Source organism: Mya arenaria, chromosome 6 (genome assembly GCF_026914265.1).
Source record: "Mya arenaria isolate MELC-2E11 chromosome 6, ASM2691426v1".
NCBI classification, from domain to species: domain Eukaryota; kingdom Metazoa; phylum Mollusca; class Bivalvia; order Myida; family Myidae; genus Mya; species Mya arenaria.
The window spans coordinates 4,975,465-5,002,604 of NC_069127.1; the positions used below are offsets into that span (position 1 = coordinate 4,975,465).

At 35.3% G+C, this 27,140-nt stretch overlaps 2 protein-coding genes across 4 annotated transcripts in view; one reads left to right on the top strand and one right to left on the bottom strand.

Annotated features, from left to right (window-relative positions):
• LOC128237254 (DNA helicase B-like) overlaps positions 1 to 27,140 on the top strand; it is a 41,115-nt gene extending 13,975 nt beyond the window's left edge. For all 3 annotated transcript variants that reach the window (XM_052952610.1, XM_052952611.1, XM_052952612.1), the window contains 8 exons: positions 703 to 873; positions 1,312 to 1,393; positions 1,865 to 2,050; positions 2,529 to 2,727; positions 16,822 to 16,980; positions 18,021 to 18,221; positions 20,161 to 20,329; positions 20,770 to 27,140. In XM_052952610.1, coding sequence (XP_052808570.1) covers positions 703 to 873; positions 1,312 to 1,393; positions 1,865 to 2,050; positions 2,529 to 2,727; positions 16,822 to 16,980; positions 18,021 to 18,221; positions 20,161 to 20,329; positions 20,770 to 22,301 — 2,699 coding nt within the window. In that variant the 3' untranslated portion in view covers positions 22,302 to 27,140. The remainder of the gene's footprint in view (positions 1 to 702; positions 874 to 1,311; positions 1,394 to 1,864; positions 2,051 to 2,528; positions 2,728 to 16,821; positions 16,981 to 18,020; positions 18,222 to 20,160; positions 20,330 to 20,769) is intronic.
• LOC128237255 (uncharacterized) lies at positions 11,495 to 13,508 on the bottom strand. Its single transcript, XM_052952613.1, has one exon. The coding sequence runs from the start codon at positions 13,400 to 13,402 to the stop codon at positions 12,173 to 12,175; it is 1,230 nt and encodes a 409-aa protein (XP_052808573.1). The 5' UTR covers positions 13,403 to 13,508; the 3' UTR covers positions 11,495 to 12,172.

Consider the following 27,140-nt stretch of genomic DNA (forward strand, 5'->3'; position numbering starts at 1 on the left):
GGTGAGTGGCTCACACATGTATGAAATCCCTGGATAGGATTGGTGAGTGGCTCACACATGTATGAAATCCCTGGATAGGATTGGTGAGTGGCTCACACATGTATGAAATCCCTGGATAGGATTGGTGAGTGGCTCACACATGTATGAAATCCCTGGATAGGATTGGTGAGTGGCTCACACATGTATGAAATCCCTGGATAGGATTGGTGAGTGGCTCACACATGTATGAAATCCCTGGATAGGATTGGTGAGTGGCTCACACTTGTATGAAATCCCTGGATAGGATTGGTGAGTGGCTCACCCATGTATGAAATCCCTGGATAGGATTGGTGAGTGGCTCACACTTGTATGAAATCCCTGGATAGAATTGGGGGATGACTCGTGCATGCATGAACAGTTGACTTCCTATTGCATAATGTTAAAGAGTTTTAATTCATGATTTGTTAAATGTTTTGTTGTGTTTAGCATTTCAATTTTAATTTAAATAGTGATTTGATTTTGTATTAAGCACCCTATTATACTATGCATAGGACACACTTTTTTACCCCAGAATGTTGGGGGGAAAAACTTGCCTTATTATTATATAAGTGCTTTACCTTATTTATAATGAGCCGTTTTTAGTTAGTAGGATTTTACATAGGTTAGAAGATGATGCTTAATTTGAAAAAAGGATATGGCAAGCCGCAAATTGTTATTTCACAGGCTGCTCAGTAGAGCTTCGCAACAATCACCGGGCCGAGTCACAGCTGATAGTGGATAACGCCACCCTGATATCAAAGAGGCAGTTTCCAAGGTTTGAGAAGGAGAAGTTCGTATTCAGATCACTCCCTGAGAATCAGCCAGCCAAGTCAGGAAATGATTACATGTCGCAGGGTAATATGTCAGATTATGCAATAATTCTATAATTCTCTGATCCATAGCCATTTCAGGCAAACTAAATTATTTTATTTATATTTTAAACACAACGGTTTGTCCTGTTGAAGGCTTCAGGATTGTGCATGTCTCTTTCTAGAGTGCATTGTAATTAAAGTTAAGCCAACCCATGCTAAGATAGAGAACACTTCCTACATCTGTTTCAAAAAAATGTGATGTTGTAACTTCCTTATAGTTTTATTACTGAATTCACAAATGGTTATATACTTAAGTGGCTGTATTGTATCATAACGTAAACTCCTAATGCAATTTAACACTGATGTGATAGCCATTTATTTAGAATGTGGTACTTTAAAATTTGATTGTATATACTTTTTCTGACCGTTTCTTTAGTTGATGTAGAATTATTTGTTTAGTTGTTTCTGTTGCATGTTTCAGACATCCTTGTTGAGGTACAGAGCCTTCTGGAGCACGAGGCACTCGGGGATCACACCACGTCACAGTTCATCAGTTTTACTAGGTACTTAAACATAGTTTTTTAGGATATACCTTATAGTGGTTAATTTCTGTGGATAATTAATCCCATACTTGTCAGAGAACTGTTTCTTTAACTTACGGTTTTATTGACTCCGTCGACATTTCTATGGCTGATCTGTTACTTCAGTTAAGGTGAACCAATTTTGATCAACCTTAGCACAGACTAATGTTCGCCACAGGTCCAAGGTCAAGGTCACAATTTTGGATCTATTTTCTATTTTGTTTGATAAAACTACCATATCCAAGGTCAAGACTACAAGATTTTGTTTGTGTTTTTTTAAATGAAATCAAGCAAATTATTTTGTGTCTGCTCTTCTACAATACTGATCCAAATTTACAACTGGGCCAAATTGCTTTTAACAAAGTTGACTTGAGAAGATTTCAATTATGTGTAAATATCTGTTATTATGGTAGTAAGTTAATCATTTTTACATTTACGACAATATTTTTACAGAAAAGTTTGTGAGGCCATCAATGATATTTGCTGCAGTAAGTACAGTAAACATCGTATCCGGGACAGCAAGGGAAAGATTGACTTGCAGATCGGGGATAAAATCTGCTGCACTAAGAATGGGTATGTGGCGCGTTATGAGGACGAGGGTGGAACCATGTCATGTCATACCCAAAGTCAGTTTGACAAGTATGTATTGTGGATTGGAGATTTATATAAAGTATTTCTGCATGTTTTCAGTTTGTATGTAAAGGCAATGTTTTCGAGTTTATCCAATCATACTGATTAGTTTAAGATTATCGGTTTTTTTTTAAGAAAATGGTTGAGGTACTATTGTAGCCTTGGTGTTGTCATTGTAATCATAATCAGTGACGGTGAAATTAACATGAAATACATGAACATATGAGTAGAATAACTCTGGATACGATACATGCACAAATCTTTCTTGTGTGAAACAAGTAGTAAATATCAGTGATTTTCATTACATTGCTAGTAAAAGACTTTGCTAATGCTAAATATAATGTTTATTTTCTGTAAGAATGTGTTTCATTTCACATGGCATTACAAATGCTTAACTTGGTGGAAACGGTAAAAACGCATGAAAGAAAGTGAAAAAGATCTTCCAAAAAGAATTCTATCTAAAGCTTCTATTTCACTGTGTGTGCAGGAAGGAGGAAGAGGATGGCGGAGTGCAGAGATTTGTGAGTGAGGATGACCCCTCCGACATCTCCACCCTACCCTCACAGGCCACACCCCTCCATGCAAAGGGTCACAACTCAGAACAGGCGCCTGGCAAGGGAGACAAATCCAGTAAGAAGAGGAATGAAATCAGGCTGTGCAATGGGGAGATATTCTTCATTATGGATGTAAGTTTCAAGTGACTTTCACAGTAATGCTAAGATTCTAAACAAAAATATATTTTATTAAATATAGCTCATTGATTTTTCAAGAAAAGAAACTTGATGTATTGTCCTATTCTGTGTGTCATGTTGTTGCCATCATCAGGTGTGGCATCAACTAAGTGAAATGTTGGCCATATTTGAAAATCATTCAAGTATGAAAAGATACCGGTAAGTATGTATTTGGTACACATGTTCAATATGAAGAAATACATACAAAATGAATGAGCATTGCAGGGCTCCAGATCAAATGCATACATGTGTAAATCTGCATTAATTTTTTTCTCCAAAAACGTATTGAAATTGGTGTGCATGGGTACTACCGCATTGAAAATCCCAGATACTTATGTCTAATTGATTGAAATTCAAGGATGTTTTGGAGACAAAAGCAGCTGGCTCATGGCCAATTAGTTCAATGGCTTAGCAATTGTAAAGCTCGACCAGTTTCACTTTGTCCATTGTCTTACTAATCAGATGAAGTCACAATGTTTATATATACTAGTATATATATATATATATATATATATAATGTCTCAACTGAGTTTGATTAAAAACCTCATCACACTCTTCATTTAGGTGTTAAAGACAAAATATATAGCAGAAGTTTGATAGCCAATAAATGACTTTGAATTGGCCATCGCAATATATTACATTATTATGTACCCTAGTTCAATTGTGAAACCTATCAATCCAGTTACAAAAATTTCACTCTTATTTGATTTTGTGCCCGATTTTTCAACGAAACATGACAAGTTATAGAATGGCAAAAACACGGCAGGTCGGCTGAAGGACATTTAAAGTTTTTACTCCATGTCATAAATTAATTAAAAAAATCCAATAAGTATGAAACTTCGTCAGAATATTTGTCTATAAGTTTTCAGGAACATTTGTGAATATGGGTCAACACAGGTAAAAAAACTAGGTCACTAGTTCAAATCTTTTTGAAGTTTTTATTTTATGTCATTAAGTCAATAGTTTTTACCCGCTTTATATGAAACTTTGTAAGAATATTTTACTTAATGTTGTCATAAACATTTATGAAAATGGCTCACCTTAGATGAAAAAAAACAGGGTCACTGGGTCAAATCTTAGGAAGTTATTTCATGTCATAATGTAAAAAGTTTCATTTAATTGTTGAAACTTTTTCAGAATACTTGTCTAGATGTTATCTTCAACATTTGTAAATATGGGTCACCTCAGGTTAAAAACTAGGTCACTTGGTCAAATCTTAGGAAGTGTTTATATCATGTAATGAAGTCAATAGTTTTTATCCAATTGTTTTGAAAATTTGTCAGAATACTTGTCTACATGTTGTCTTGGACATTTGTGAATATGTCAAAAACTAGGTTGTTTAAGGTCAGATCTTTGGAGTTGTCTTCCCCAGGTCATAATTTTTGTTCATAAAGTCACTAGTTTTTATCCAATAAATATAATAGTGGTGAACATTAGAATAATCAGCATCTACCACATAGCAATACAAGTAGTTGACACAAGAATCACCAACATCTACCACATTCTAATAGTGGTGGACATTAGAATAATCAGCATCTACCACATAGCAATACAAGTAGTTGACACAAGAATCACCAGCATCTACCACATTCTAATAGTGGTGGACATTAGAATAATCAGCATCTACCACATAGCAATACAAGTAGTTGACACAAGAATCACCAGCATCTACCACATTCTAATAGTGGTGGACATTAGAATAATCAGCATCTACCACATAGCAATACAAGTAGTTGACACAAGAATCACCAGCATCTACCACATTCTAATAGTGGTGGACATTAGAATAATCAGCATCTACCACATAGCAATACAAGTAGTTGACACAAGAATCACCAGCATCTACCACATTCTAATAGTGGTGGACATTAGAATAATCAGCATCTACCACATAGCAATACAAGTAGTTGACACAAGAATCACCAACATCTACCACATTCTAATAGTGGTGGACATTAGACTAATCAGCATCTACCACATAGCAATACAAGTAGTTGACACAAGAATCACCAGCATCTACCACATTCTAATAGTGGTGGACATTAGAATAATCAGCATCTACCACATAGCAATACAAGTAGTTGACACAAGAATCACCAGCATCTACCACATTCTAATAGTGGTGGACATTAGAATAATCAGCATCTACCACATAGCAATACAAGTAGTTGACACAAGAATCACCGGCATCTACCACATTCTAATAGTGGTGGACATTAGAATAATCAGCATCTTCCACATAGCAATACAAGTAGTTGACACAAGAATCAACAGCATCTACCACATTCTAATAGTGGTGGACATTAGAATAATCAGCATCTACCACATAGCAATACAAGTAGTTGACACAAGAATCACCAACATCTACCACATTCTAATAGTGGTGGACATTAGAATAATCAGCATCTACCACATAGCAATACAAGTAGTTGACACAAGAATCACCAGCATCTTCCACATTCTAATAGTGGTGGACATTAGAATAATCAGCATCTACCACATAGCAATACAAGTAGTTGACACAAGAATCACCAGCATCTACCACATTCTAATTGTGGTGGACATTAGAATAATCAGCATCTACCACATAGCAATACAAGTAGTTGACACGAGAATCACCAGAAGCTGACTCAGATAAGTTCCCAGTTTGCCAACTGCAGTTGCTGCACTTCTGTGGTCCTTGGTGGTGCTCTTTGTTGTTGTTGTTTTTGTTGTTGCGTTGTAAAACGGTACCTCATATTCTGCTGTCGTACTGTACCTGACTACAATCTGCATGGTCTTTTGTTTTGAGATTTGCAGGTTCACCATTAGGGCTGTCTGGTTTGTAGCTGTACAGGAAATGTTTATTCCCGGGCTTGTGTGGTTCCCCTCATATGTCATATTCTGGCCATTGTGCATGATTACCAATGAGGTGCTGTCACAAAACAGTTGATTACGTGATTTGAGCTGGCACTGTGCCGCAAACTCTCCATCTTTGGAGGTAGGTGAGTTGCATGTGATATCAGGTGTGGTGGTGATAACGTTCACTTGGATGGCAGTGTTGACAGAATGAAATTCAGGGTACTTTTGAAGGACATCATTGGGCAGATTTGCAGAGCAGATGAATGTTCGATTTCCTTTAAGCAGTAGTGTATCATACATCGTGGCTGTAGTGGTGAATGCAACTCTTCTGTCCTTCACGGTCTTAATTAGTTCTTTGTTAACATGTCTGGATGTTCCATTGACAAGCATTTGGTCTATCACCGGGGGACGGATTGCTGCCAGTTACCTTACACTGGATCGTGTATTTGCCTTCCTTTATGTGTTGTGTAAGATCCATTTGATTACTATCATTCTCATTTTTTCTCAATGACATTTCAACATTGTCCACCGGATGAATTACAGTCACATTGGCATCCTTTTTGACTATGATTGATTTGTCTGGCTGGTAAAGTCCACATGAGTATATTCCATCATCTGAGTACCCAACATTGTTAATGTTCATTCTAAAAAAGTATCCATCATTTATCATACCATATTCAAGTTTGTACTTGTAATCTGCTGTGGTGTTATAAAAACTGTGTTTAGACAGTTGTCACATTGCCATCCACATTTGACTCGAAAATCCAGTTAAGATGGTTAGTGATGAAATATCCCAGAGCTTTGTCAACAACACAGGTCAAAGAGATATTGACCCATTTATTGGGATCCAGCCCTGGACTTGGGGCAGGTTTCGTCATCACATTTCCACTAATGGAAATGTTTGCCTCTCCATATACTCCATTAAATAGTACAAAACCAAAAGCCACCAAAGCCAACATGATTTCACAATTTGAACTGCAGAAAAGGTTTCATGTCTTAAAGCTGCACTCTCACAGATATACCATCTTAACAACTTTTTTTTATTTTTTGTCTTGGAAAGAGCAAATTTTTGCGTAAATATCTGCAAACCCATGATATAAGACTGCTGACAAAAAATCAGATAATAGATTTTCATATTTCCATTCGAAAATTAATGTTTTATGGCTTAAACCGTTACTAACACTTCTGTGGTCCTTGGTGGTGGTTTAAGAAAAATGCATAAAACATCATTTTTTGTACTTAAATATAAAAATCTGCGATCTGATTTTTTGGCAGCAGTCTTATATAGTTGGTTTCTATGGATTTTCGCAAAAATTGGCTTGTTCCAAGACAAAAAATAAAAAAAGTTGTCAAAACGTTCAATCTGTGAGAGTGCAGCTTTAAGTTATATACAGTATATATTGCCAATTTAAATTTAATTTAAAGTTCCTCTACCCTTTGAACACCATTCTTGTACTCCAGAGTGATAATGCTATCCACCATGACCTCTGACAATCTGCACATATCAACAGTAGTGTAATATTACGAAGTTTTCAATTTACTAGTATTTGGTACACAATATTTTCCTTATAACTGAGGGCTATTTCCATTTAAACATATAACCCAGGGGGGGACGGCAATTTTTTAAATCATATATGGTCACTGGTGGGGTGTCTTTTTCGCTTATTTGCATCTGTAGGTGGTTGTCAAATTGTGAAATTTGCTTCTGATGGAGGGTGTCGAAATTTTATTCGCATATGACGTAAGGGTGAAAATCCCTTCAGATCGATCGAACAGATAATTTGTGTGACCTCCCTTGAAATGTTCATTCTTTGCGGAATTCTTCTGTTTTTTTCCGCTGATCACAACTTCGCAATATGCCATAATCCTTTGCGGCATGGTAACTTCCAGTTTCCTTCCGGGCTATTATGAAGTCTAATAACAGCGCTAAAATCGGATTAATTACCACCCCAGGTTTGTTATAAATTATATTTTCTCATTAGATATGGCATTTCAATGGGTTTATAATACATTGTAGAAATATAATTTGCATGGAATAAGATATAAATCGCTTGACACACTAACTAGACAATGGGTTGTGATGGGTGGGGTAAATTGTTCAGAAAAAATGATGTTCCTACCTACTCTTATTTGATTATTTAAATATTATTTATTTATTTTAAATCAAATAGATAAAACATTTGTTTTGAGAACATTATTACTATGTCTGACTGACTGTCACAATTTAATGCGGAATTTGTGCTATATATACAGTATAATTCTATAGATGTATAAACATATCAATATAAATCATGATGTTTATATATAAAAAGTTGAACAAATTTGCTAAACTTGTGGCTTTACCGTCATTTGTAAGGGTTGTAGTTGTGTATAAAAAATTGCTATTTAATCATTAATACAAGTGTCGATTATTTTCCGCAGACATTTTGACACAATAATCTCTTAACTGCTGTGTGCACAGTACTATAATACTACATAATAGACATGCTATATTAGAGTTAATATCTCATACTGTAACCTGTGTGGTGTTTTCTTGATGATTTGTCATTAAAATTTTGATAATATGATGGCCACCAGACTAGTCCCATACATGGTACACATATATGTATAATTTTGCTTATAATGCTCCCTTCCTTTTTCTACAGATATGATTCAAATATGCTGATGTTATGTTTTGAGAACATTACTTTCCATCAAGATCACCACTAGAATTGGTTTGGCTGCTAGTACACCCAGGACAGCAAGTGGACAGTGATGGACAACTAGTGCTGGTCGACAGAATACTGTTGGTTGGACAGCTTTCGTTTATTGGACCACTATTTTGGTTGGACCATGAGTGTTGGTCGAACACTTTTTAATAGTTGGACTGTGTTTGTTTGACAACCGTAGTTGGGTGGACTGCTAGATGGACAGCAAGTGTAATGGACAGCTAGTGATGTTTGAATTGCTACTGTTGGTTGGACAACTATTGTTTCTGGATGGCTATATGTATTGACTGGACCACGAGTGTTGTTTGAACAACTATTATTAGATTGTAAGTGTTGGTTTCACCACAAGTGTTGGTTGGACTGCGATTAATGGATGGAACTCTATTTTTGCCTGATTTGACTGTAAGTGATGGTTGCCGGCTACTGTAAATTGGACAGCTATTATTGGTTGGATTCCCATTCATTGACTGTTGTTTTTTTTGAGCCATGATTATTGATAGTCATATATGTATAAAATTATAAGTACTTATCACTAAATGCTTATTATTATGACACATACAGTTATTCAATAATATTAAATAATATTTATAATGTGCAACATATTGTTTTATACTATAAACAATAAAAAGATATTTCAATTAATTACAAATATGTACAACCATGTTTTGTTTGTTTTCCAATTATTTTTTAAGATAGACACAAACTTTCTTCAAAAATGATAAATATGCCATTTAAGTTTGCACAGCAAAAAAACAGAGAGTTCATGGCATTAATTATATGCTGATTCTCATCAAAATGTATAATATAAGTACAGTTGCATCATTAAATTGTATTTCACATAAATTTAAAATCAAGTTCTCTTTGACAAATGGACTGGAGATGTGCCATGTGATTCTTCCTACAGCAGTAAATCGATGATTTTAATGTATCTTCAGCAACAAGACAGATTGAACCATAAAACACGGTGACTATAGAGTCTTACATTAAAATGATAGTAACCCTTCAAATCTTGGGAAAATGTTGTGAATTAAAACAGAAATGGTTCAATATCTGTATCATCATTAACAGCATCCATAAAAGCCTAATGCAAGATCAGTGAATTAAAATTTTGAACTTTTTTACTTGTAAATTTTAAATCGCTTCTGAAGGGGGTTATTCTGGGTCTATAAAAACAAATCGGGGTAGGACCCCAAAACGGTTAATTTGCTTCTGTAGGGGGGAGGTCTAGTTCAAAAGTACCTTCCCCCCGTGGGTTATATGTTTAATGGAATAGCCCTGAGATAAAATTTAGACAAATAAGTAATGCGGAAATACTGATATTTTCCTCAAGGTTGATCAAATTATGCATTTTGTATGTCTTTGTTTGATAACAATGTGACCTTTAAATAAATTGTTTTAAACCTCCAAATGTATTTTTTCATTTATGTTACCGTACCTAATATACATATGTATATTTTCCTTTAGTCTTAAAACAGGAAATATCAATTTTAGTGTGTAGTATTGACAATATCTTGCTATTTATTTTTATTTTAAAAAATTTCTCCTTCTTTTGCGTTAAGTATAAACCCAAAACATATACATCTGCTTTTAAGTTTGTTATGATGTTTTGTAATGTTGTTTTTTGTTGACTTTCGTATAGGAAATAAATACACTTTTTATTTCCCGTAATTTAAGTTTTAAAATAGAAGTAGTTTTCCACTGCAACAAAATTCTGATGTGATTTAAAAATAATTTCTTTCAAAGTCAACACCAGAATCTAACATTGCATTCAATTTATGTTAATAAACTAATTTATATATGTTATACTTGCTTTTATTGCTATGTTATACCGCATTCCTTGCTATTTTTATCTGTATAGTTATCGTCTGCTTCTGCGTACATGTCGGAAGGCCCTTACTAAGAGGTCACGTGACAATGTAGGGGTAGCCTTATCGCTATTGGCATGGTGTCAATTATCAGTGTTGAACCAGTGCTGAATGAGAATGTTAAACACTGACCATGACTGGACTCAATAATGCAAATTTGTGATGAAATCTCTGATGAAATCTCAATTTATTTGAAAAACATGTGAATGTATATATTATTTCTCACCTCAACTCAACTCAACTTAACTTAGCTCTATTTCCACCACACATGGTGATAGTTATATTACATATGTACAAATATTATAATTAATAATAGAAATCACAATCCTGTACAAAATAAGTAGATTAGTGTTTCACTTTTACAATTATACTTTGCAAAAAGCATTTTACATACATCATCGTAACATATTTTCAAAAAATAGCTTTATGTCTTTAATAGACATTCAGAAACTTATATATAAACATATAAGAGTGCCTCAAGAACTCAAGAACAGCGCGTCAGCTGGTAGTCAGAAACTATGAGTTATACGCCAAGAAGTGTGAGGAAGAATGTTTCTCCGTCTATTGATAGTAGTTCATGGGCAGAGTTGACGTCAACTTCTGTGAAATCAGCGATAAGACACCATCAGTATCCTGTTCATGTATACTGCATTCATATGTATTCCTACATTATTAACATCTTAACACAGTTGAAACATCGTTGAAGTTACTTGTTTGTATCCAATTGTTGTTTTCTTGAATATTTGTAAAAATGGGTCACATCAGGTCAAAAACTAGGTTACTAGGTCAAATCTTAGGAAATATTTCCCCATGTCATGAATTGGAACGTTTTAATCAGATCTTTATAATACTTTTTCGAAAATTTATTTGCATTGTATAATAGGCTGTTGTGAATATGAATCATCTTGGGGTAAAATTAAGTCATAAGTTTGGATTTTTTTCCCTGCTCTAGATTTAATTTAAATATTAATTAACTTTTTAAAAATATATATGTGCATGAAACCTTAGAGGTAAAGTGTGTCATCTGGAGTATAAAAAACTTGGTCGCTGGGACTTATCTTTTAGGGATAGTTGATGGTTTTATCAATTATTAACAACCTCACACAAATGGAATTGTTTCTGTTTGTATGAACATACCTCTGATAAGAATATATATGGGTCTTCTTGGTTATAAAAAATGGTCACTTAGTCAAAATTGCATCTTCAAATAAAAAAATCCCCAAAGTATGGGTGCCTTATGCAGATGGAATGGAGTTAATAATTAGATTAACCATTATAATTTGAAAGATATCTCAATGAAATATGATATACTTTTAAGTATTTTTATTAGAATAATAAGATACATGTCAAGATATACACAGTAGGTAACATACAAACTTGTCAAACATATCGAATATTCAAACATTACAATAAACAATGTATAAACAATTCATTTCTTATTATGCACAAGGGGCCAGTATTCATCCAATATAAATGATGTAGAGGAAGCTTTGAGAAAATAGCCCCAACTTGATAGCTTACATTACATACAGCTTTACATAGATATTGACAAAGCAAGGTTAAGAAAACTTATATTGCATTGCATGAGTATCTACACTTAAAATCAAATATGTAAGTAACTGGTAAGACATGAGCAGTTCCCCCTTTACAAGTGCACACATAACTTTGTACATGGACTGAATAATTAGTTAACCTTAAATGTTTCTCCGTCATTGAGTAAACTTTTCTGCAACAAGGAAATTATAATGAACAGTAAACAACACCACAAGGGCAACTGTGGTATACTTTGTTATTGTATCATTGTAAAAGTATAAAATTACAATGATTAAAAGTAAGAATTGGGTTGTGGAAATATTTTCTACAGTATTTTCCTTTAAACATGTACTGAATCACCAGCATCTTCCACATTGCAATACAAGAAGTTGACACGAAAATCACCAGCATCTAACACATTCTAATTGTGGTGGACATTAGAATAATCAGCATCTACCACATAGCAATACAAGTAGTTGACACGAGAATCACCAGAAGTTGACTCAGATAAGTTTCCAGTTTGCCAACTGCAGTTGCTGCACTTCTGTGGTCCTTGGTGGTGCTCTTGGTTGTTGTTGTTGTTGCGTCGTAGAACGGTACCTCATATTCTGCTGTCATACTGTACCTAACAACAATCTGCTTCACCTCCATGACCTTCTGTTTTGAGATTTGCAGGTTCACCGTCAGGGCTGTCTGGTTTGCAGCTGTACAGGAAATGTTTATTCCCGGGCTGGTGTGGTTCCCCTCATATGTCATGTTCCGGCCGTTGTGCATGGTTACCAATGAGGCGTCGTCACAAAAAAGTTGATCATGTGATTTGAGCTGGCACTGTGCGGCAAACTCTCCATCTTTGGAGGATGGTGAGTTGCATGTGATAATAGGTGTGGTGGTGATAACGTTCACTTGGATGGCAGTGTTGACAGAATGAAATTCAGGGTACTTTTGAAGGACATCATTGGGCAGATTTGCAGAGCAGATGAATGTTCGATTTCCTTTAAGCAGTAGTGTATCATACATCGTGGCTGTAGTGGTGAATGCAACTCTTCTGTCCTTCACGGTCTTAATTAGTTCTTTGTTAACATGTCTGGATCTTCCATTGACAAGCGTTAGGTCTATCACTGGGGGCGGATTGCTGCCAGTTACCTTACACTGGATCGTGTATTTGCCTTCCTTTATGTGTTGTGTAAGATCCATTTGATTACTATCATTCTCATTTTTCCTCAATGACATTTTAACGTTGTCCACCGGATGAATAACTGTCACATTGGCATCCTTTTTGACTATGATTGATTTGTCTGGCCGGTAAAGTACACATGAGTATGTTCCATCATCTGAGTACCCAACATTGTAAATGTTCATTTTAAAAAAGTATCCATCAGTTACCGATATTTCACGATATTCAAGTTCGTACTTGTAATCTGCTGTGGTGTTATAAAAACTTTGTTTAGTTAGTTGTGTCACATTGCCATCCACATTTGACTCAAAAATCCAGTTAAGATGGTTAGTGATGAAATAGCTCAGACCTTTGTCACCCACACATGTCAAAGAGATATTGACCCATTTATTGGGATCCAGCCCTGGACTTGGGGAAGGTTTCGTCATCACATTTCCACTAATGGAAATGTTTGCCTCTCCATATACTCCATTAAATAGTACAAAACCAAAAGCCACCAAAGCCAACATGTTCACTCAATTTGAACTGCGCAAAAGATTTATTTCAAGTCAAGATTTATATATTTATTGCCAATTTAAGTACCCTAAAGCTGTTATCTAACGGACAGTCTGTTTCCTTTAGTGATGTACCATCAGTTTCACTTAAGGAGTCCTGTTTAAATCAAGTGTGCTCTCAGTCTGATTACTAATCAGCTACGTCACCTTTTGATCTATCTTTTTATATTGTGTCACAAGTGTCTTTTCCTTTTAACATTTTGTAGACAACTGTTTTCTGTACACCATACTTGTACACCAGAGTGGTGATGCTATGCACAGATTTATCATTGTCAAACCTCTTATGAATCAGAATGTTGAACAATGACCATGACTGTACTCAATATTGCAAATTCTGTTGAAAACTGAAAAACTCTCAATTCAGTTGAAAAACATGGGAATGTATTTATCATTTCTATCCTAAATTCAACTTAACTTAAAGCTCTTTTTCCACCACACATGGTGATATTCATATTACATGTACTGTGAAATCATTTATATTCGTTGGCATGCAATTTTTGTGGTTTTCCGAAAAATTTACATATTCCTGGGTACTTGAAATCGTGGTTTTTCATTTTTGATAAAAATCGAAACTGTGATCGTCTTAAATCGTCTGCATAATCTCCACGCACTGGGCGTGTGATATCCGTCTACTACATCACATAGTTTATGACACTCGTGATAGTGGTATGACATGCCAATTTGTGCATATACCCATGTCAATTATCGACTTTATTGTTAATTCAAGTCATAAAGAAGATGCATCCTGATCAAAGATATAGATAGGCGAAGCCATTGAATGCCAATTAAGAATTTTGCAAACTGTGAAAACACAGAGAAGGTGTGTACATGTATATTTGAGTAAACAATACCAAAAGATATCTGATGTATACAAATTCAGTCACAATCTTGAAAGTTTTCCACAACTACTCATCAAATACTAACTGTATTTAAGTATATTTTAAGAATCTAAATAAAAAATCATAAGACATAGGACCATGGCACTTCGGACTTGGTTGAAATGGATACAGTTGAAAACCGGGCTCTGGGAAAATCATTGCGCATACTCATTTTAAAAGGATACAACTCATTGCAAATGCAAATTGCATTCTTTACCAATGATTTTCTTTTAGGTGCTCACTAACCTCCCATATAATAGACAAATATTTCATTAAAGAAAAAGCTCGAGTACCGACACTCTACACACACATTTTGTAAACCTTGAGATTTTCATGAACAGCACATGTTTAAGCACGTGTTTCCGTCATTTGGTTCATAAAAAAACACAATAATTGATTTGGTCTATTTATACTTAATATAGAAATAGGTCAACACAATAAGGTTCCTAGAAATGAAAGAAAATGTACACTCGTTATTTAAATGATATTGAGGACGAGTTTCATTTCGTCCTCAAATGTCTGGTATATGTGGACCTTAGTCCACCTAAAAGATGTCAACGAGTCTTTTGACGTTTTTTTTTACTATGGCATACACGTGACATCCACCATCCCAGCAAAAAGTAGCGAACGTCCTTCCGTAGAGAATCCTCGCGGCCACAATTTTGAAATTATCTCCGTTATAAATTCAAATTTCTACGAAAAATATTATTGCCTACCATTAAACACATATTTATTTATGTCAAAAAACATGTTCAGATATCATAAAACATTTACATGTGTCAATTGTTTATCAAGTATCTTGATATCTGTAAATCTGGGACAAATCCGACAGGTTGTGTACATGTATAAAAGGGTATTCGTGACCCAGAATATATTTATGTTAAAATAACGACTCTTATGACCAATTCAATCCAGCTCAGATCACTGTCGTGTATATATTTGTCAATATTATTCAACATCGATGCATAATATTATTATATATTTTTCGCCCGGTGTTAAATTGAAGAGAGTTGTAGCGTTACAGGGATTATACATAAGAAATGTCAAAATAATAAAGTATTCCTGATCACTCATTATTGTACCTAATGGGGACCTAACTTGGATGTCAATATATTCCGAAGTATTACTACACTCATACGAGTTTGATGGAACATATTGTTCTAATGCAAAGTAATAACCAAACCATCCTAAGGAAGTTACCACTTAACTGTGATAAGTCCTTCAAATTACGTGATTCCTTAATATAGTATAACTATTTGCTATGTTTTTTCCCTCTTTGTTTTGTTGATTATATCATAAACTGTGGTGTTCAAACTTAAATCTGTAGATCCTTAGGACATACAAATATTCTTGTTTGTGTTTGTTTTGTTTTGTATTATTAATATCCTTACACAGTTAGCCACTAAGTTGTATGTACGACGCAGTATGAACCTTGCGGCTGTATTAATCAATTTGGGTCAGTATATATATAGAGAGAGAGAAATACATATAGATCTATATATCACCGCAAACATTACCTTTTCATATTATACCTTAATATCGATAATATTCTTGTTATTGTTATACACACTCTCACAATATTTATATCAAACTTAGGATTGATTTATTAATATAACTTATGTTATAATTGTCACATGCCATGCATTATTTCTATACATATTGTTGTGACGATGAGCTTTTTATGCTTAAGTCGAATAAAGTTTCTCTTCTGTTCTGTTTATTATTTGTTAAGGCCGATATAATATATTAACGAAACAGTAATAGTAAGATATACAGTGAGTTCAGTATTTACCCTGTATCCTGAGACCTCTGTAAAGAATATACTAGAGTATGTACATAACATGGCAATTGAAAAAGTGAATAAAGGGTCTATATTTCATGTGATTTTGAATTCGTGGATCACCCAACCCACGAAAACCACGAACATTAATGATTTCACAGTAAACAAATAATAATAGATATCACAATCCTGTACAAATTGAACAGATTAGTGTTTCACTTTTACAATTATACAATGCAAAAAGCATTTTACATACATGTTTTAAAAACATAGCTTTATGTATTAGACATTCAGAAACTTATATATAAACATATAAGTGTGCTTCAAGAACTGTTAGCGAGTCAGCTGGTAGTCAGGAACTATGAGTTCTACGCCAAGTAGTGCGAGGAAGAATGTTTCTCCATCTATTGATAATAGTTCATGGGCAGGGTTGACGTCAACTTTTGTGAAAACAGCGAAAAAACACCACCTATTCCTTTCATGTATACTGCATTCATATACGCTGTGTATTTCTACTTTATTAATTTCTTAATAGCAGTTGTAACATCGTTGAAGACAGTTTGACGATGTTACAACTATGATAAAGGTGTAAATACCTCAAAAGTATACATTTTTCATTACAAAGTGTTCAAATTACATTTAACATAAAGTTATATCATGTAAGGTACAGGTTATATCTAGAACAAGTATATAAATACATTCATGTATGTTTGCAGGAGAAGGTGATCATTAAAGATCGAAATGAGTTCCAGACATACCTGGAGTTATGGGACGGAGACAAGACAGGGGGTCTGAGGTTCTGGGCTGACAAAAAAGAGCTGAAGGCCAAGTGTAAGATACAGCACGCCTGGGCAAGGACTATCCACACTTTCCAGGTAAGATACTGTCTGGGGATGGAGCTGGTGGAGAGGGTCTGAGGTTCTGGGCTGACAAAAAATAGCTGAAGGCCAAATGTAAGATACAGGACGCCTGGGCAGGGATCATCCCCACTTTCCAGGTAAGATACAATCTCGGGATGGAGCAATTGGAGAGGGTCCGAGGTTCTAGGCCCACAGGAAAGAGTTAAAAGGCAAGTGTAAGATACAGCACGCCCGGGCAAGGACTATTTACACTTTAGGTAAGATACAGTCTGGGGATGGAGCAGGTGGAGAGGGCTGGTGGACGAAACACACCTTTCAGGTAGGAAAGGGTCTTAGAGTGGGGCTGGGGGAGAGATCTGAGGTTCTGGACTGACCGGAGAGAGCTGAAGGCCAAGTGTAAGGTAATGCATGCCTGTGACTGGATGATACACACCATGTAGGTAGGATAGGGTCTTAGAGTGGGGCTGGGGGAGGGATCTGAGGTTCTGGACTGACAGAGAGCTTAAGGAAAAGTAAGATACAGCACCCTTTGTCTAGAACCATACAACCTTGTTAATATCATCAATGATTACTTTCAAATCTACTCTTGAAATTTGATGGACACGTCTGTGATCTGCAGCACTTCTTAAAAATTGGAGACAATTGTTTTATCTGTGCTTGTTTTATTTAAATATATATTTCATAAAATATCTCAACTTTCAACGTTAACAATAATGTTTTTTACAATGTTGATAACATAAACAAAGTTCTGAACAATTAGCCCAATGTATTACAAGACGTCAGACCCTTTCCTGTGGATACTTGTTAGGACTGTCATTATACTGTATGTTTTTGAAATCACAGAAATGAAAATGTATATATCCCATTTAGTTTTAAGAAGGGCACTGTATTGATGTCCCTTTGAATATGTCTGTCAGGATAAAAATTCCCCAATAATATTTTCCTTTCCTGAAAAGAGTAAACAATCTAATGAAAAAGAAATCTTAGATCGGCTAGAAATCCTGAATAACCCCTAGACTGACTGTAACCATGATGCATAATTCCTCCAATCACAGGGCTCCGAGACAGACAATGTGGTGTATATAGTCGGCAGTCGCACTTGGCGCCAGAACTGGCAGCATGTGTACACAGCAGTCACACGTGGGCGGAAGACTGTGTTTATTGTTGGGCAGGAAACAAACTTGCGCAATGCCATCAAGAGACAGGAGATCAAGAGACAGACCAGCCTCAAGAAACAGATTGTTGACCTCTTCCATGTATGTTTTTATACCCCCACAAACGAAGTTTGAGGGGGTATATAGGAGTGAGCTTGTCGGTCGGTCGGTCTGTCGGTCTGTCGGTTTTCATGGTTTCCGGACGATAACTCATGAAAGGCTAGACAGATTTGAAAAATTTTTGGTACACAGGTGTAACATCAGAAGATACAGGTCAAGTTCGATATTGGGGCTGGTGGGGCCAAAGTCAAGGTCACTGTTACTAAAAATAGAAAAACGGTTTCCAGACGATAAATCAAGAAAGGCTTGACAGATTTGAACAATTTTTGGTACACAGGTGTAACATCAGAAGATACAGGTCAAGTTCGATATGGGGCTGGTGGGGTCAAGGTCACTGTTACTAAAAATAGAAAAACGGTTTACGGACAATAACTCATGAAAGGCTAGACAGATTTGAACAATTTTTGGTACACAGGTGTAACATCAGAAGATACAGGTCAAGTTCGATATTGGGGCTGGTGGGGCCAAGGTCAAGGTCACTATTACTAAAAATAGAAAAACGGTTTCCGGACGATAACTCATGAAAGGCTAGTTTTTCTTGTCAGCAGTGTAACTTCTAAATTACCCAACAGATTTAAATAAAACAATACATGCATGATAAAAGAAGATGCAGTGTGCAGTAACCTTGGATTTATGGCCTCTTTTCAAAGGAATGGTTTGCCATTCCTGTGTCCAGGCGGCATTTGGGGGTACTCGTCACTCCTGTGACAGCTCTAGTTTTGATCAGGAATAATAACTTGTAATTTTTCCACCACATTTGCTCAAGGTTGTTGATTTGGGTATGTGGCTAGGCAGGAAATGTGTGAACACTTTGTAATCAGACTAAATCTTGGCCATACATTGTTGATTTTTTCGAATAATTTGGCACAAATATTCACTATGACACATTGTGTATCCTTCAAGACTCGTGTATGTTGGTTAATATCAAGGTCACAAAGGATATTGGTCAAAATCCCTCCTTGTATTTAACATGTTTCCTATGAGAATTGGGTGTGTTTTATGCAAGTCCCATGTCAGTTGTTCAAAGTTACACTTAAAGGTCATTGGTGAAAAATCATTGTATTTTGGCTTGTCCAGGCTAAAACTTGTCCATGCTTTGGTGGATTGAAAAATAATTTTGTACTAGTGTTACCATGAGAAGCTGATGTGTCACATGCAAGACCTATTTCTGTAGGTCAAAGGTTAAAGTCACACTAAATGGTCATTGCTCAAACATCCCTGTATTTTGGCTTGTCGAGGCTGCAGCTTTGCCATGCATTGACGCAAATTTTCACCATAAAAAGCTAGTGTGTCATAAGCAAGGGGTCATGTCATTAGGGTGAGGGTCAAGGTCACACTTGTTAAGGGCACAATGGCACCAGGAACACCAGTGAAGAGCCAACTCCCAGCCAATCAAATTCTACCAGCAAATTCCTTGCATTTTAACTTGTCATGGGATTAACTTGGCTACATTAATGGAAATATGAAACTAACAAATGCTCACCATGATTAGCTTGCTTGTTGACTGAATAAAGCCAATGAAGCAATCATATTTCCAAACTCATAAAAAACACATAATTATTTAATTCAACATTAATTATCATTTCTATTCAGCAGTGGGCTTGACACTTATGGCATTGCACAGACAAAGCTCTAGCATATATATATAGAGAGCATATAGAGTTACCCTTGTCAATCTGTATGCCTATCCATTACTCATTCAATTTGCCCAAACCTTCCGATTGCGCAAACTGAAAACCCGGTCATTGTGGCATGTCTAGGTAATAACATGTTGAAGTGTTATAATTATTTTAGATGATCACAGTTATGTCTTGGTGCATCATGTTTATGAAAACATTGGTTAAAAATAATGATTACTAGCAATACTGCCCCAAGAAAGATCAGTTGTAGATGACATTATTTTTCTTTACATGCATTGCAGAAAAACAAAGATGTAAAAGGTACAATGGCACCAGGAACACCTGTGAAGAGCCAAATCCCAGCCAATCAAATTCTACCAGGAAGATCACATGCTTTCCAGATACATCCAATCAACAACTTTGTTACTGAAGCCGGTAGCCCCAAATTAAATGATACACAGATGATGACAAGTGAGCTGAAAATTGTTGTGGAGTCACAATCATAAGGCTTCTTAGTAAAATTAAATACCTTCCATTTTTCAAAAAAAAATATTCATATGCCTTCATTATTTGGAACTTTTTCTTTCTTATTTTTAGTGTAAAACATTTGTTAGTTTTCTTTTAATTAAAAAACATTTGTTCACTAGTTGAACATTTTTCTTTAGCTTTATGAATAAGGTCCCTGGTGTATCTATTGTATGTTTTTTTTGTTTTTCAGTAAATCGAGTGTTATTCTGATGACATACTTAAGTTATTTTCTGTCAAGATAATTGAAATCATCCGTAACATTGCATTTTACAAATTCTTTTTTTTTGAATGTTGGTGTTGCTACGTATGAAAACAATAAATACTAGGGTTATTACATTATTAAGAATAAGATAAAGAAGATTCTCTAACCTTTCCATTTGTAGATGTCCTGACATCGTTAGCACACGAACATGATGAGGAGGATGGTTTGGGAGAGGATATTGTGGAATATGATAGTGATGGGTCTGACAGCATCCTCACAGTTATAAAACCTCCACAAAGACCACCAGCTTCAGCACAACATAAGCCTAGTAACAAACTGTCCTTCAATGCCCAGTGTGACAGTGTAAAGAATTCAGGTAAAAGCTTTAAGCAGATAAAGCAAATAAATCATTCAGTGATTCCTGCTGAAATTGAAACTGATCTCATTAAGCATAGTGATGAGTCTGATGCTGATTCAGATGATTCTGTAAGTATTCTTGCTACACCAGAACTGAAAAAGGGCATGAAAAACGTGGGGAAACATTCAGGGTGTGAAAATTCCCATGGTAACCAAGTAACACTGGCACAATCTCCTGTTACAGCCAAGGAGAATGTATTAAGTAGTGAATCGGATGAAACAGAAGAAGATATTGATGCAGATTTATTTGATTCACAGAGTCTGATCTCTCCTCATGTGAAACCAAACAGGACTATTATATCACAACGACTTTCATTAAAACGCTCTTGTCACTCTACAAGAGTCAAATATACAAACAAAGAACAAAATGTAATTGACATGTTCAGTCTTGCCCAAAATGAGATAAATGTACATTCAAATAGTCACTCAAAACAAGACAAGTGTACAAGTGCTGACCAGACCCCTAGCTGCCAAAAGCAAGCCATCCTCTTCAAATCCCTTATCCCCTGGTCTCGTGATGAGGAAGGGAGAGGTAAAAATGCAACCAGTTCCCCTCTCGCAGACAACGCTCACTCAAATGCTCAATTCCAATTCACTCCTGGATTAAGTAGTACTTTCTCCACTCTCGAAAGATTTCGGACAGGAGGTTTTGCTAAACACTCCAAATTTGATAGAAATATTGTGTCTCCAATAGGTAGAAAACAGGAGTCCCCTGTACTATTTGAATCACCACCTGTTTTAAAAACTGGAAGAAATAGTGCTTTGTTTGATATACAGGATCCTAAGAGCAATGAGTCTATGCAATCACAATGGTCAGATGTAGATGAAAGTGACTTTCTTAAGTTTGGTGATGAAAGTCACATACAAAGTGTGTCTGCCACTGGTAATGAATTGTACTTGGATGTGAATAATAGAAAAGGTGAGAGTGAAGCATCCCGAACAATTGCCAATCATTTACACAAACAGCAATGCACCAACACCAGTCAGTGGTCAGAGGTTGAAGATGAACAATACATGACTTTAAATCTAGAGGACATTCATCACATGACCTTACCTGGTAGCCATTGTGCAGCAGGTGAAGATGTTCCATTATCTCCAGCTAGTAACTGGACTTCTAGAAGTAGCATTAGCCCGGCGCACACATCTGCCTGCACTACGCCTGACACATCGTCCTCTACTTCAAGGTCACTAGGTTCAACTCCAAGGAAACGGAAGCACTCTGGTCATGATGAAGTTGATGCTGTTAGTGTGTCACCGTTGAAACGAACATTAGAACAGCTCAGCATGTCACCCTGATAATCTTTATTTGTGCATTTCTGACACTAGATTAAAATATACAGGATTTAGAATAAACAGTTCTTAATTTGCATTTTTATTTGAAAAAGTAAAAACTTAAGAAGTTAGATATTAATTTCTTTTTGCAATTATGTGCTTGATGGATTTGGCTGGAAATCGTATACATGTACAGCATTAGAAAAGTAGTTTTATTGTGTCGCCTGAAAAGACGACATATAGGGGTTACTTTTGTCGGCGGCGTCGGCGGCGGCATCGGTGGCGGCGGCGGCGGCGTCTGCGTCCCATTTTCGCTTGTCCGGGGTATATCTCCTAAACTATTAGTGGTATCAACTTGAAATTTCATATGCAGATAGATCTAATTGAGGGCAAGTGCAGTGCACAAGAACTGTTGCTCTTGCTTCCACATTTTTAGAGTTATTGCCCTTAGTTATTTTTCATGCTTAAAGTTTTGTCCGGGGCATATCTTGTAGAATATAAGAGTTATCAACTTGAAACTTCATATGTAGATAGATCTCATGGAGAGCAAGTGCAGTGCACAAGAACCGTAACTCTTGCTTTCTTAGTTTTAAAGTTTTTGCCCTTTGTTAATTTTCATGCTTAAAGTTTTGTCCGGGGCATATCTTGAAGAAAATAAGAGGTATCAACTTGAAACTTCATAGTTAGATAGATCTCATTGAGGGCAAGTGCAGTGCACAAGAACCGTAACTCTTGCTTTCTTAGTTTTAAAGTTATTGCCCTTTGTTAATTTTCATGCTTAAAGTTTTGTCCGGGGCATATCTTGAAGAATATAAGAGGTATCAACTTGAAACTTCATAGTTAGATAGATCTCATTGAGGGCAAGTGCAGTGCACAAGAACCGTAACTCTTGCTGCCATATTTTTAGAGTTATTGCCCTTTGTTATTTTTTTTGCTTAAAGTTTTGTCCGGGGCATATCTTGAAGAATATAAGATAGCTAGATAGATCTCATTGAGGGCAAGTGCAGTGCACAATAACAGTAACTCTTGCTTTCTTAGTTTTAAAGTTATTGCCCTTTGTTAATTTTCATGCTTAAAGTTTTGTCCGGGGCATATCTTGAAGAATATAAGAGGTATCAACTTGAAACTTCATAGCTAGATAGATCTCATTGAGGGCAAGTGCAGTGCTTAAGAACTGTAACTCTTGCTGTCATATTTTTAGAGTTATTGCCCTTTGTTAGTTTTGTCCGGGGCATATCTTGAAGAATATAAGAGGTATCAACTTGAAACTTCATAGCTAGATAGATCTTATTGAGGGCAAGTGCAGTGCACAAGAACCGTAACTCTTGCTGCCATATTTTTAGAGTTATTGCCCTTTGTTAGTTTTGTCCGGGGCATATCTTGAAGAATATAAGAGGTATCAACTTGACACTTCATAGCTAGATAGATCTCATTGAGGGCAAGTGCAGTACACAAGAACCGTTACTCTTGCTGCCATATTTTTAGAGTTATTGCCCTTTGTTAATTTTCTTGCTTAGGTTTTGTCCGTGGCATATCTCGTAAACTATCAAATGCCACCTACACTTGAAAGTTAAATGGCAACATCATTGTCTATAAATGAATAAAATGCCAATCTAACAGCTATAATGTCGACAGTAAATAATTCGTCAGGCGACACATCCGATCGCGGAGTTCTAGTTTTAAATATGATTGACATGTTGCCACAAGAAGAAGGGATATTCTGATAAGTTGCAATTTTCATTCACTGACTCCCATTTGAGGCCACGTAAAGCCCAAGGAGTTGTTTTGTCCACACTTATTTTACTTGACAAATGTAGGGATATAAGAATAATCGAGCAGTGTGATAGGCAATAACTGATTGCATGATCTTGGTGTTGATAATTGCTATGTGGCTATATACTGTATAATTGGTAAAACTATTGTAGAACAGCAGTATTAATTATGCTGTATGCAGCTAAAAGCTTCGAGTCTCTAGCTTATCATTAAAAAATTATTTCCAAACTACAGAACAAAATCAGCATTATAATTTGCTTTCATGTTCATGCATTGTCAAGTACACTTAGTTGCATTTAAATGCAGCTTTTTGTTATTTAATACTACTTAAGTTTAAAACTTCTTTTGATTTCAAATACATTATAAAAAATTATCGAAATGACTTGTTACTTTTCCTTTGAATGATTAAGAAGTTAGACTGATTTTCAATTCCTGGACAAATTTTTTTTTGAAATAGGTTTATTACCAAACACATTTCATTGGTGTTTCAAGAACTGTGCTTTAATTATGGTCATGAAAACTATGAATACAATAGTAGTTCATCAGATACAGTGAAAAACCCAATCTCAGTGTGATTTGCCTTCAAACTGAGAACTGACATTCTTTAAAATATACCGAATGTGTTCATTATGATATAAGTTGTGTTCATTATGATATAAGTTGTGTTCATTATGATATAACTTGTGTTCATTATTAAATTTACCATTATTGTGTGTTCATCATGAAGCGTTATGCTTAAAATTGAAAAAATGCTATTGTAACAGATAATTGTATTTAACCATTAGCGAGTGTTCATGTAGCGTTAAACTTTCCTTGTAACCAGGCAGAAACGTCTGTAGGTAGCATGCTGTATAACATGATTGCAGTGTTATAGATATTCATGAAAAAGTTCATTACATGCTGTATAACATGATTGTGGTGTTATAGATATTCATGAAGGAGTTCATTACATGCTGTATAACATGATTGCGGTGTTATAGATATTCATGAAGGAATTCATTACATGCTGTATATCATGATTGCGGTGTTATAGATATTCATGAGGAGTTCATTACATGCTGTATAACATGATTGCGGTGTTATAGATATTCATGAGGAGTTCATTACATGCTGTATAACATGATTGCGGTGTTATAGATATTCATGAAGGAGTTCATTACATGCTGTATAACATGATTGCGGTGTTATAGATATTCATGAGGAGTTCATTACATGCTGTATAACATGATTGCGGTGTTATAGATATTCATGAGGAGTTCATTACATGCTGTATAACATGATTGCGGTGTTATAGATATTCATGAGGAGTTCATTACATGCTGTATATCATGATTGCGGTGTTATAGATATTCATGAGGAGTTCATTACATGCTGTATAACATGATTGCGGTGTTAAAGATATTCATGAAGGAGTTCATTACATGCTGTATAACATGATTGCGGTGTTATAGATATTCATGAAGGAATTCATTACATGCTGTATATCATGATTGCAGTGTTATAGATATTCATGAGGAGTTCATTACATGCTGTATATCATGATTGCAGTGTTATAGATATTCATGAAGTAGTTCGATTGCAGTGTTATAGATATTCATGAAGTAGTTCATTACATGCTGTATATCATGATTACAGTGTTATAGATATTCATGAAGTAGTTCATTACATGCTGTATATCATGATTGCAGTGTTATAGATATTCATGAAGTAGTTCGATTGCAGTGTTATAGATATTCATGAAGTAGTTCATTACATGCTGTATATCATGATTGCAGTGTTATAGATATTCATGAAGTAGTTCATTACATGCTGTATATCATGATTGCAGTGTTATAGATATTCATGAAGTAGTTCATTACATGCTGTATATCATGATTGAAGTGTTAAAGATATCCATGAAGGAGTTCATTACATGCTGTATATCATGATTGCAGTGTTAAAGATATTCATGAAGTAGTTCATTACATGCTGTATATCATGATTGCAGTGTTATAGATATTCATGAAGGAGTTCATTACATGCTGTATATCATGATTGCAGTGTTATAGATATTCATGAAGTAGTTCATTACATGCTGTATATCATGATTGCAGTGTTATAGATATTCATGAAATAGTTCATTACATGCTGTATATCATGATTGCAGTGTTATAGATATTCATGAAGGAGTTCATTACATGCTGTATATCATGATTGAAGTGTTATAGATATCCATGAAGGAGTTCATTACATGCTGTTTATCATGATTGAAGTGTTATAGATATTCATGAAGGAGTTCATTACATGCTGTATATCATGATTGCAGTGTTATAGATATTCATGAAGTACCGGTAGTTCATTACATGCTGTATATCATGATTGCAGTGTTATAGATATTCATGAAGGAGTTCATTACATGCTGTATATCATGATTGCAGTGTTACAGATATTCATGAAGGAGTTCATTACATTCCTCCAACTCAGAGCCTGGCCCCGATTTCTCGAAACTTCTTAAGTGTCTTATAACAGGATTAAGCTAAGCTCATTTTTTTGGTGTTCAATAATTTGCATAATATTACATTCTTTGAGGGTTTTGATAGGAATTATCATTATGATAATCACAATAAACCATTTTTCATTTATCAAAATGAAATTTAAGTATGTATTTTGGCTTATTGAAATAAGCTACTTAAGCTTATTAAGCTTAAGAAGTTTCGAGAAATTGGGGTCCGTTGTTTTGTATCCTTTAATTAAACTCCTCATGTTTAGTCATGTTTGTTTGTTTTTCTTACCTAGTTAACCCTTTTTGACTCTTAAAATACTGTTGTCTTTGTATTGAAGTTGGAACTGCTTTTCTAAAACTATCTAAAAGATTCATTTATCACAGATCTTCATGTTAGATCTTCATGTTAGTTTTGCAATGAAACATCACTTCTTTTCATTTTTGTTCTGTGTAGCTTTAGAATTGTTGACATCATAATCGATATATTAATTCATGATTTGGTTCTGTTCTTGGCTGCCTAACAACAATAAAGTATTTTATATTTTTATAAGCATGAAACAGAATACTGTATTGATATTGACTGTTATATTAAATAATAAATGTTTAGT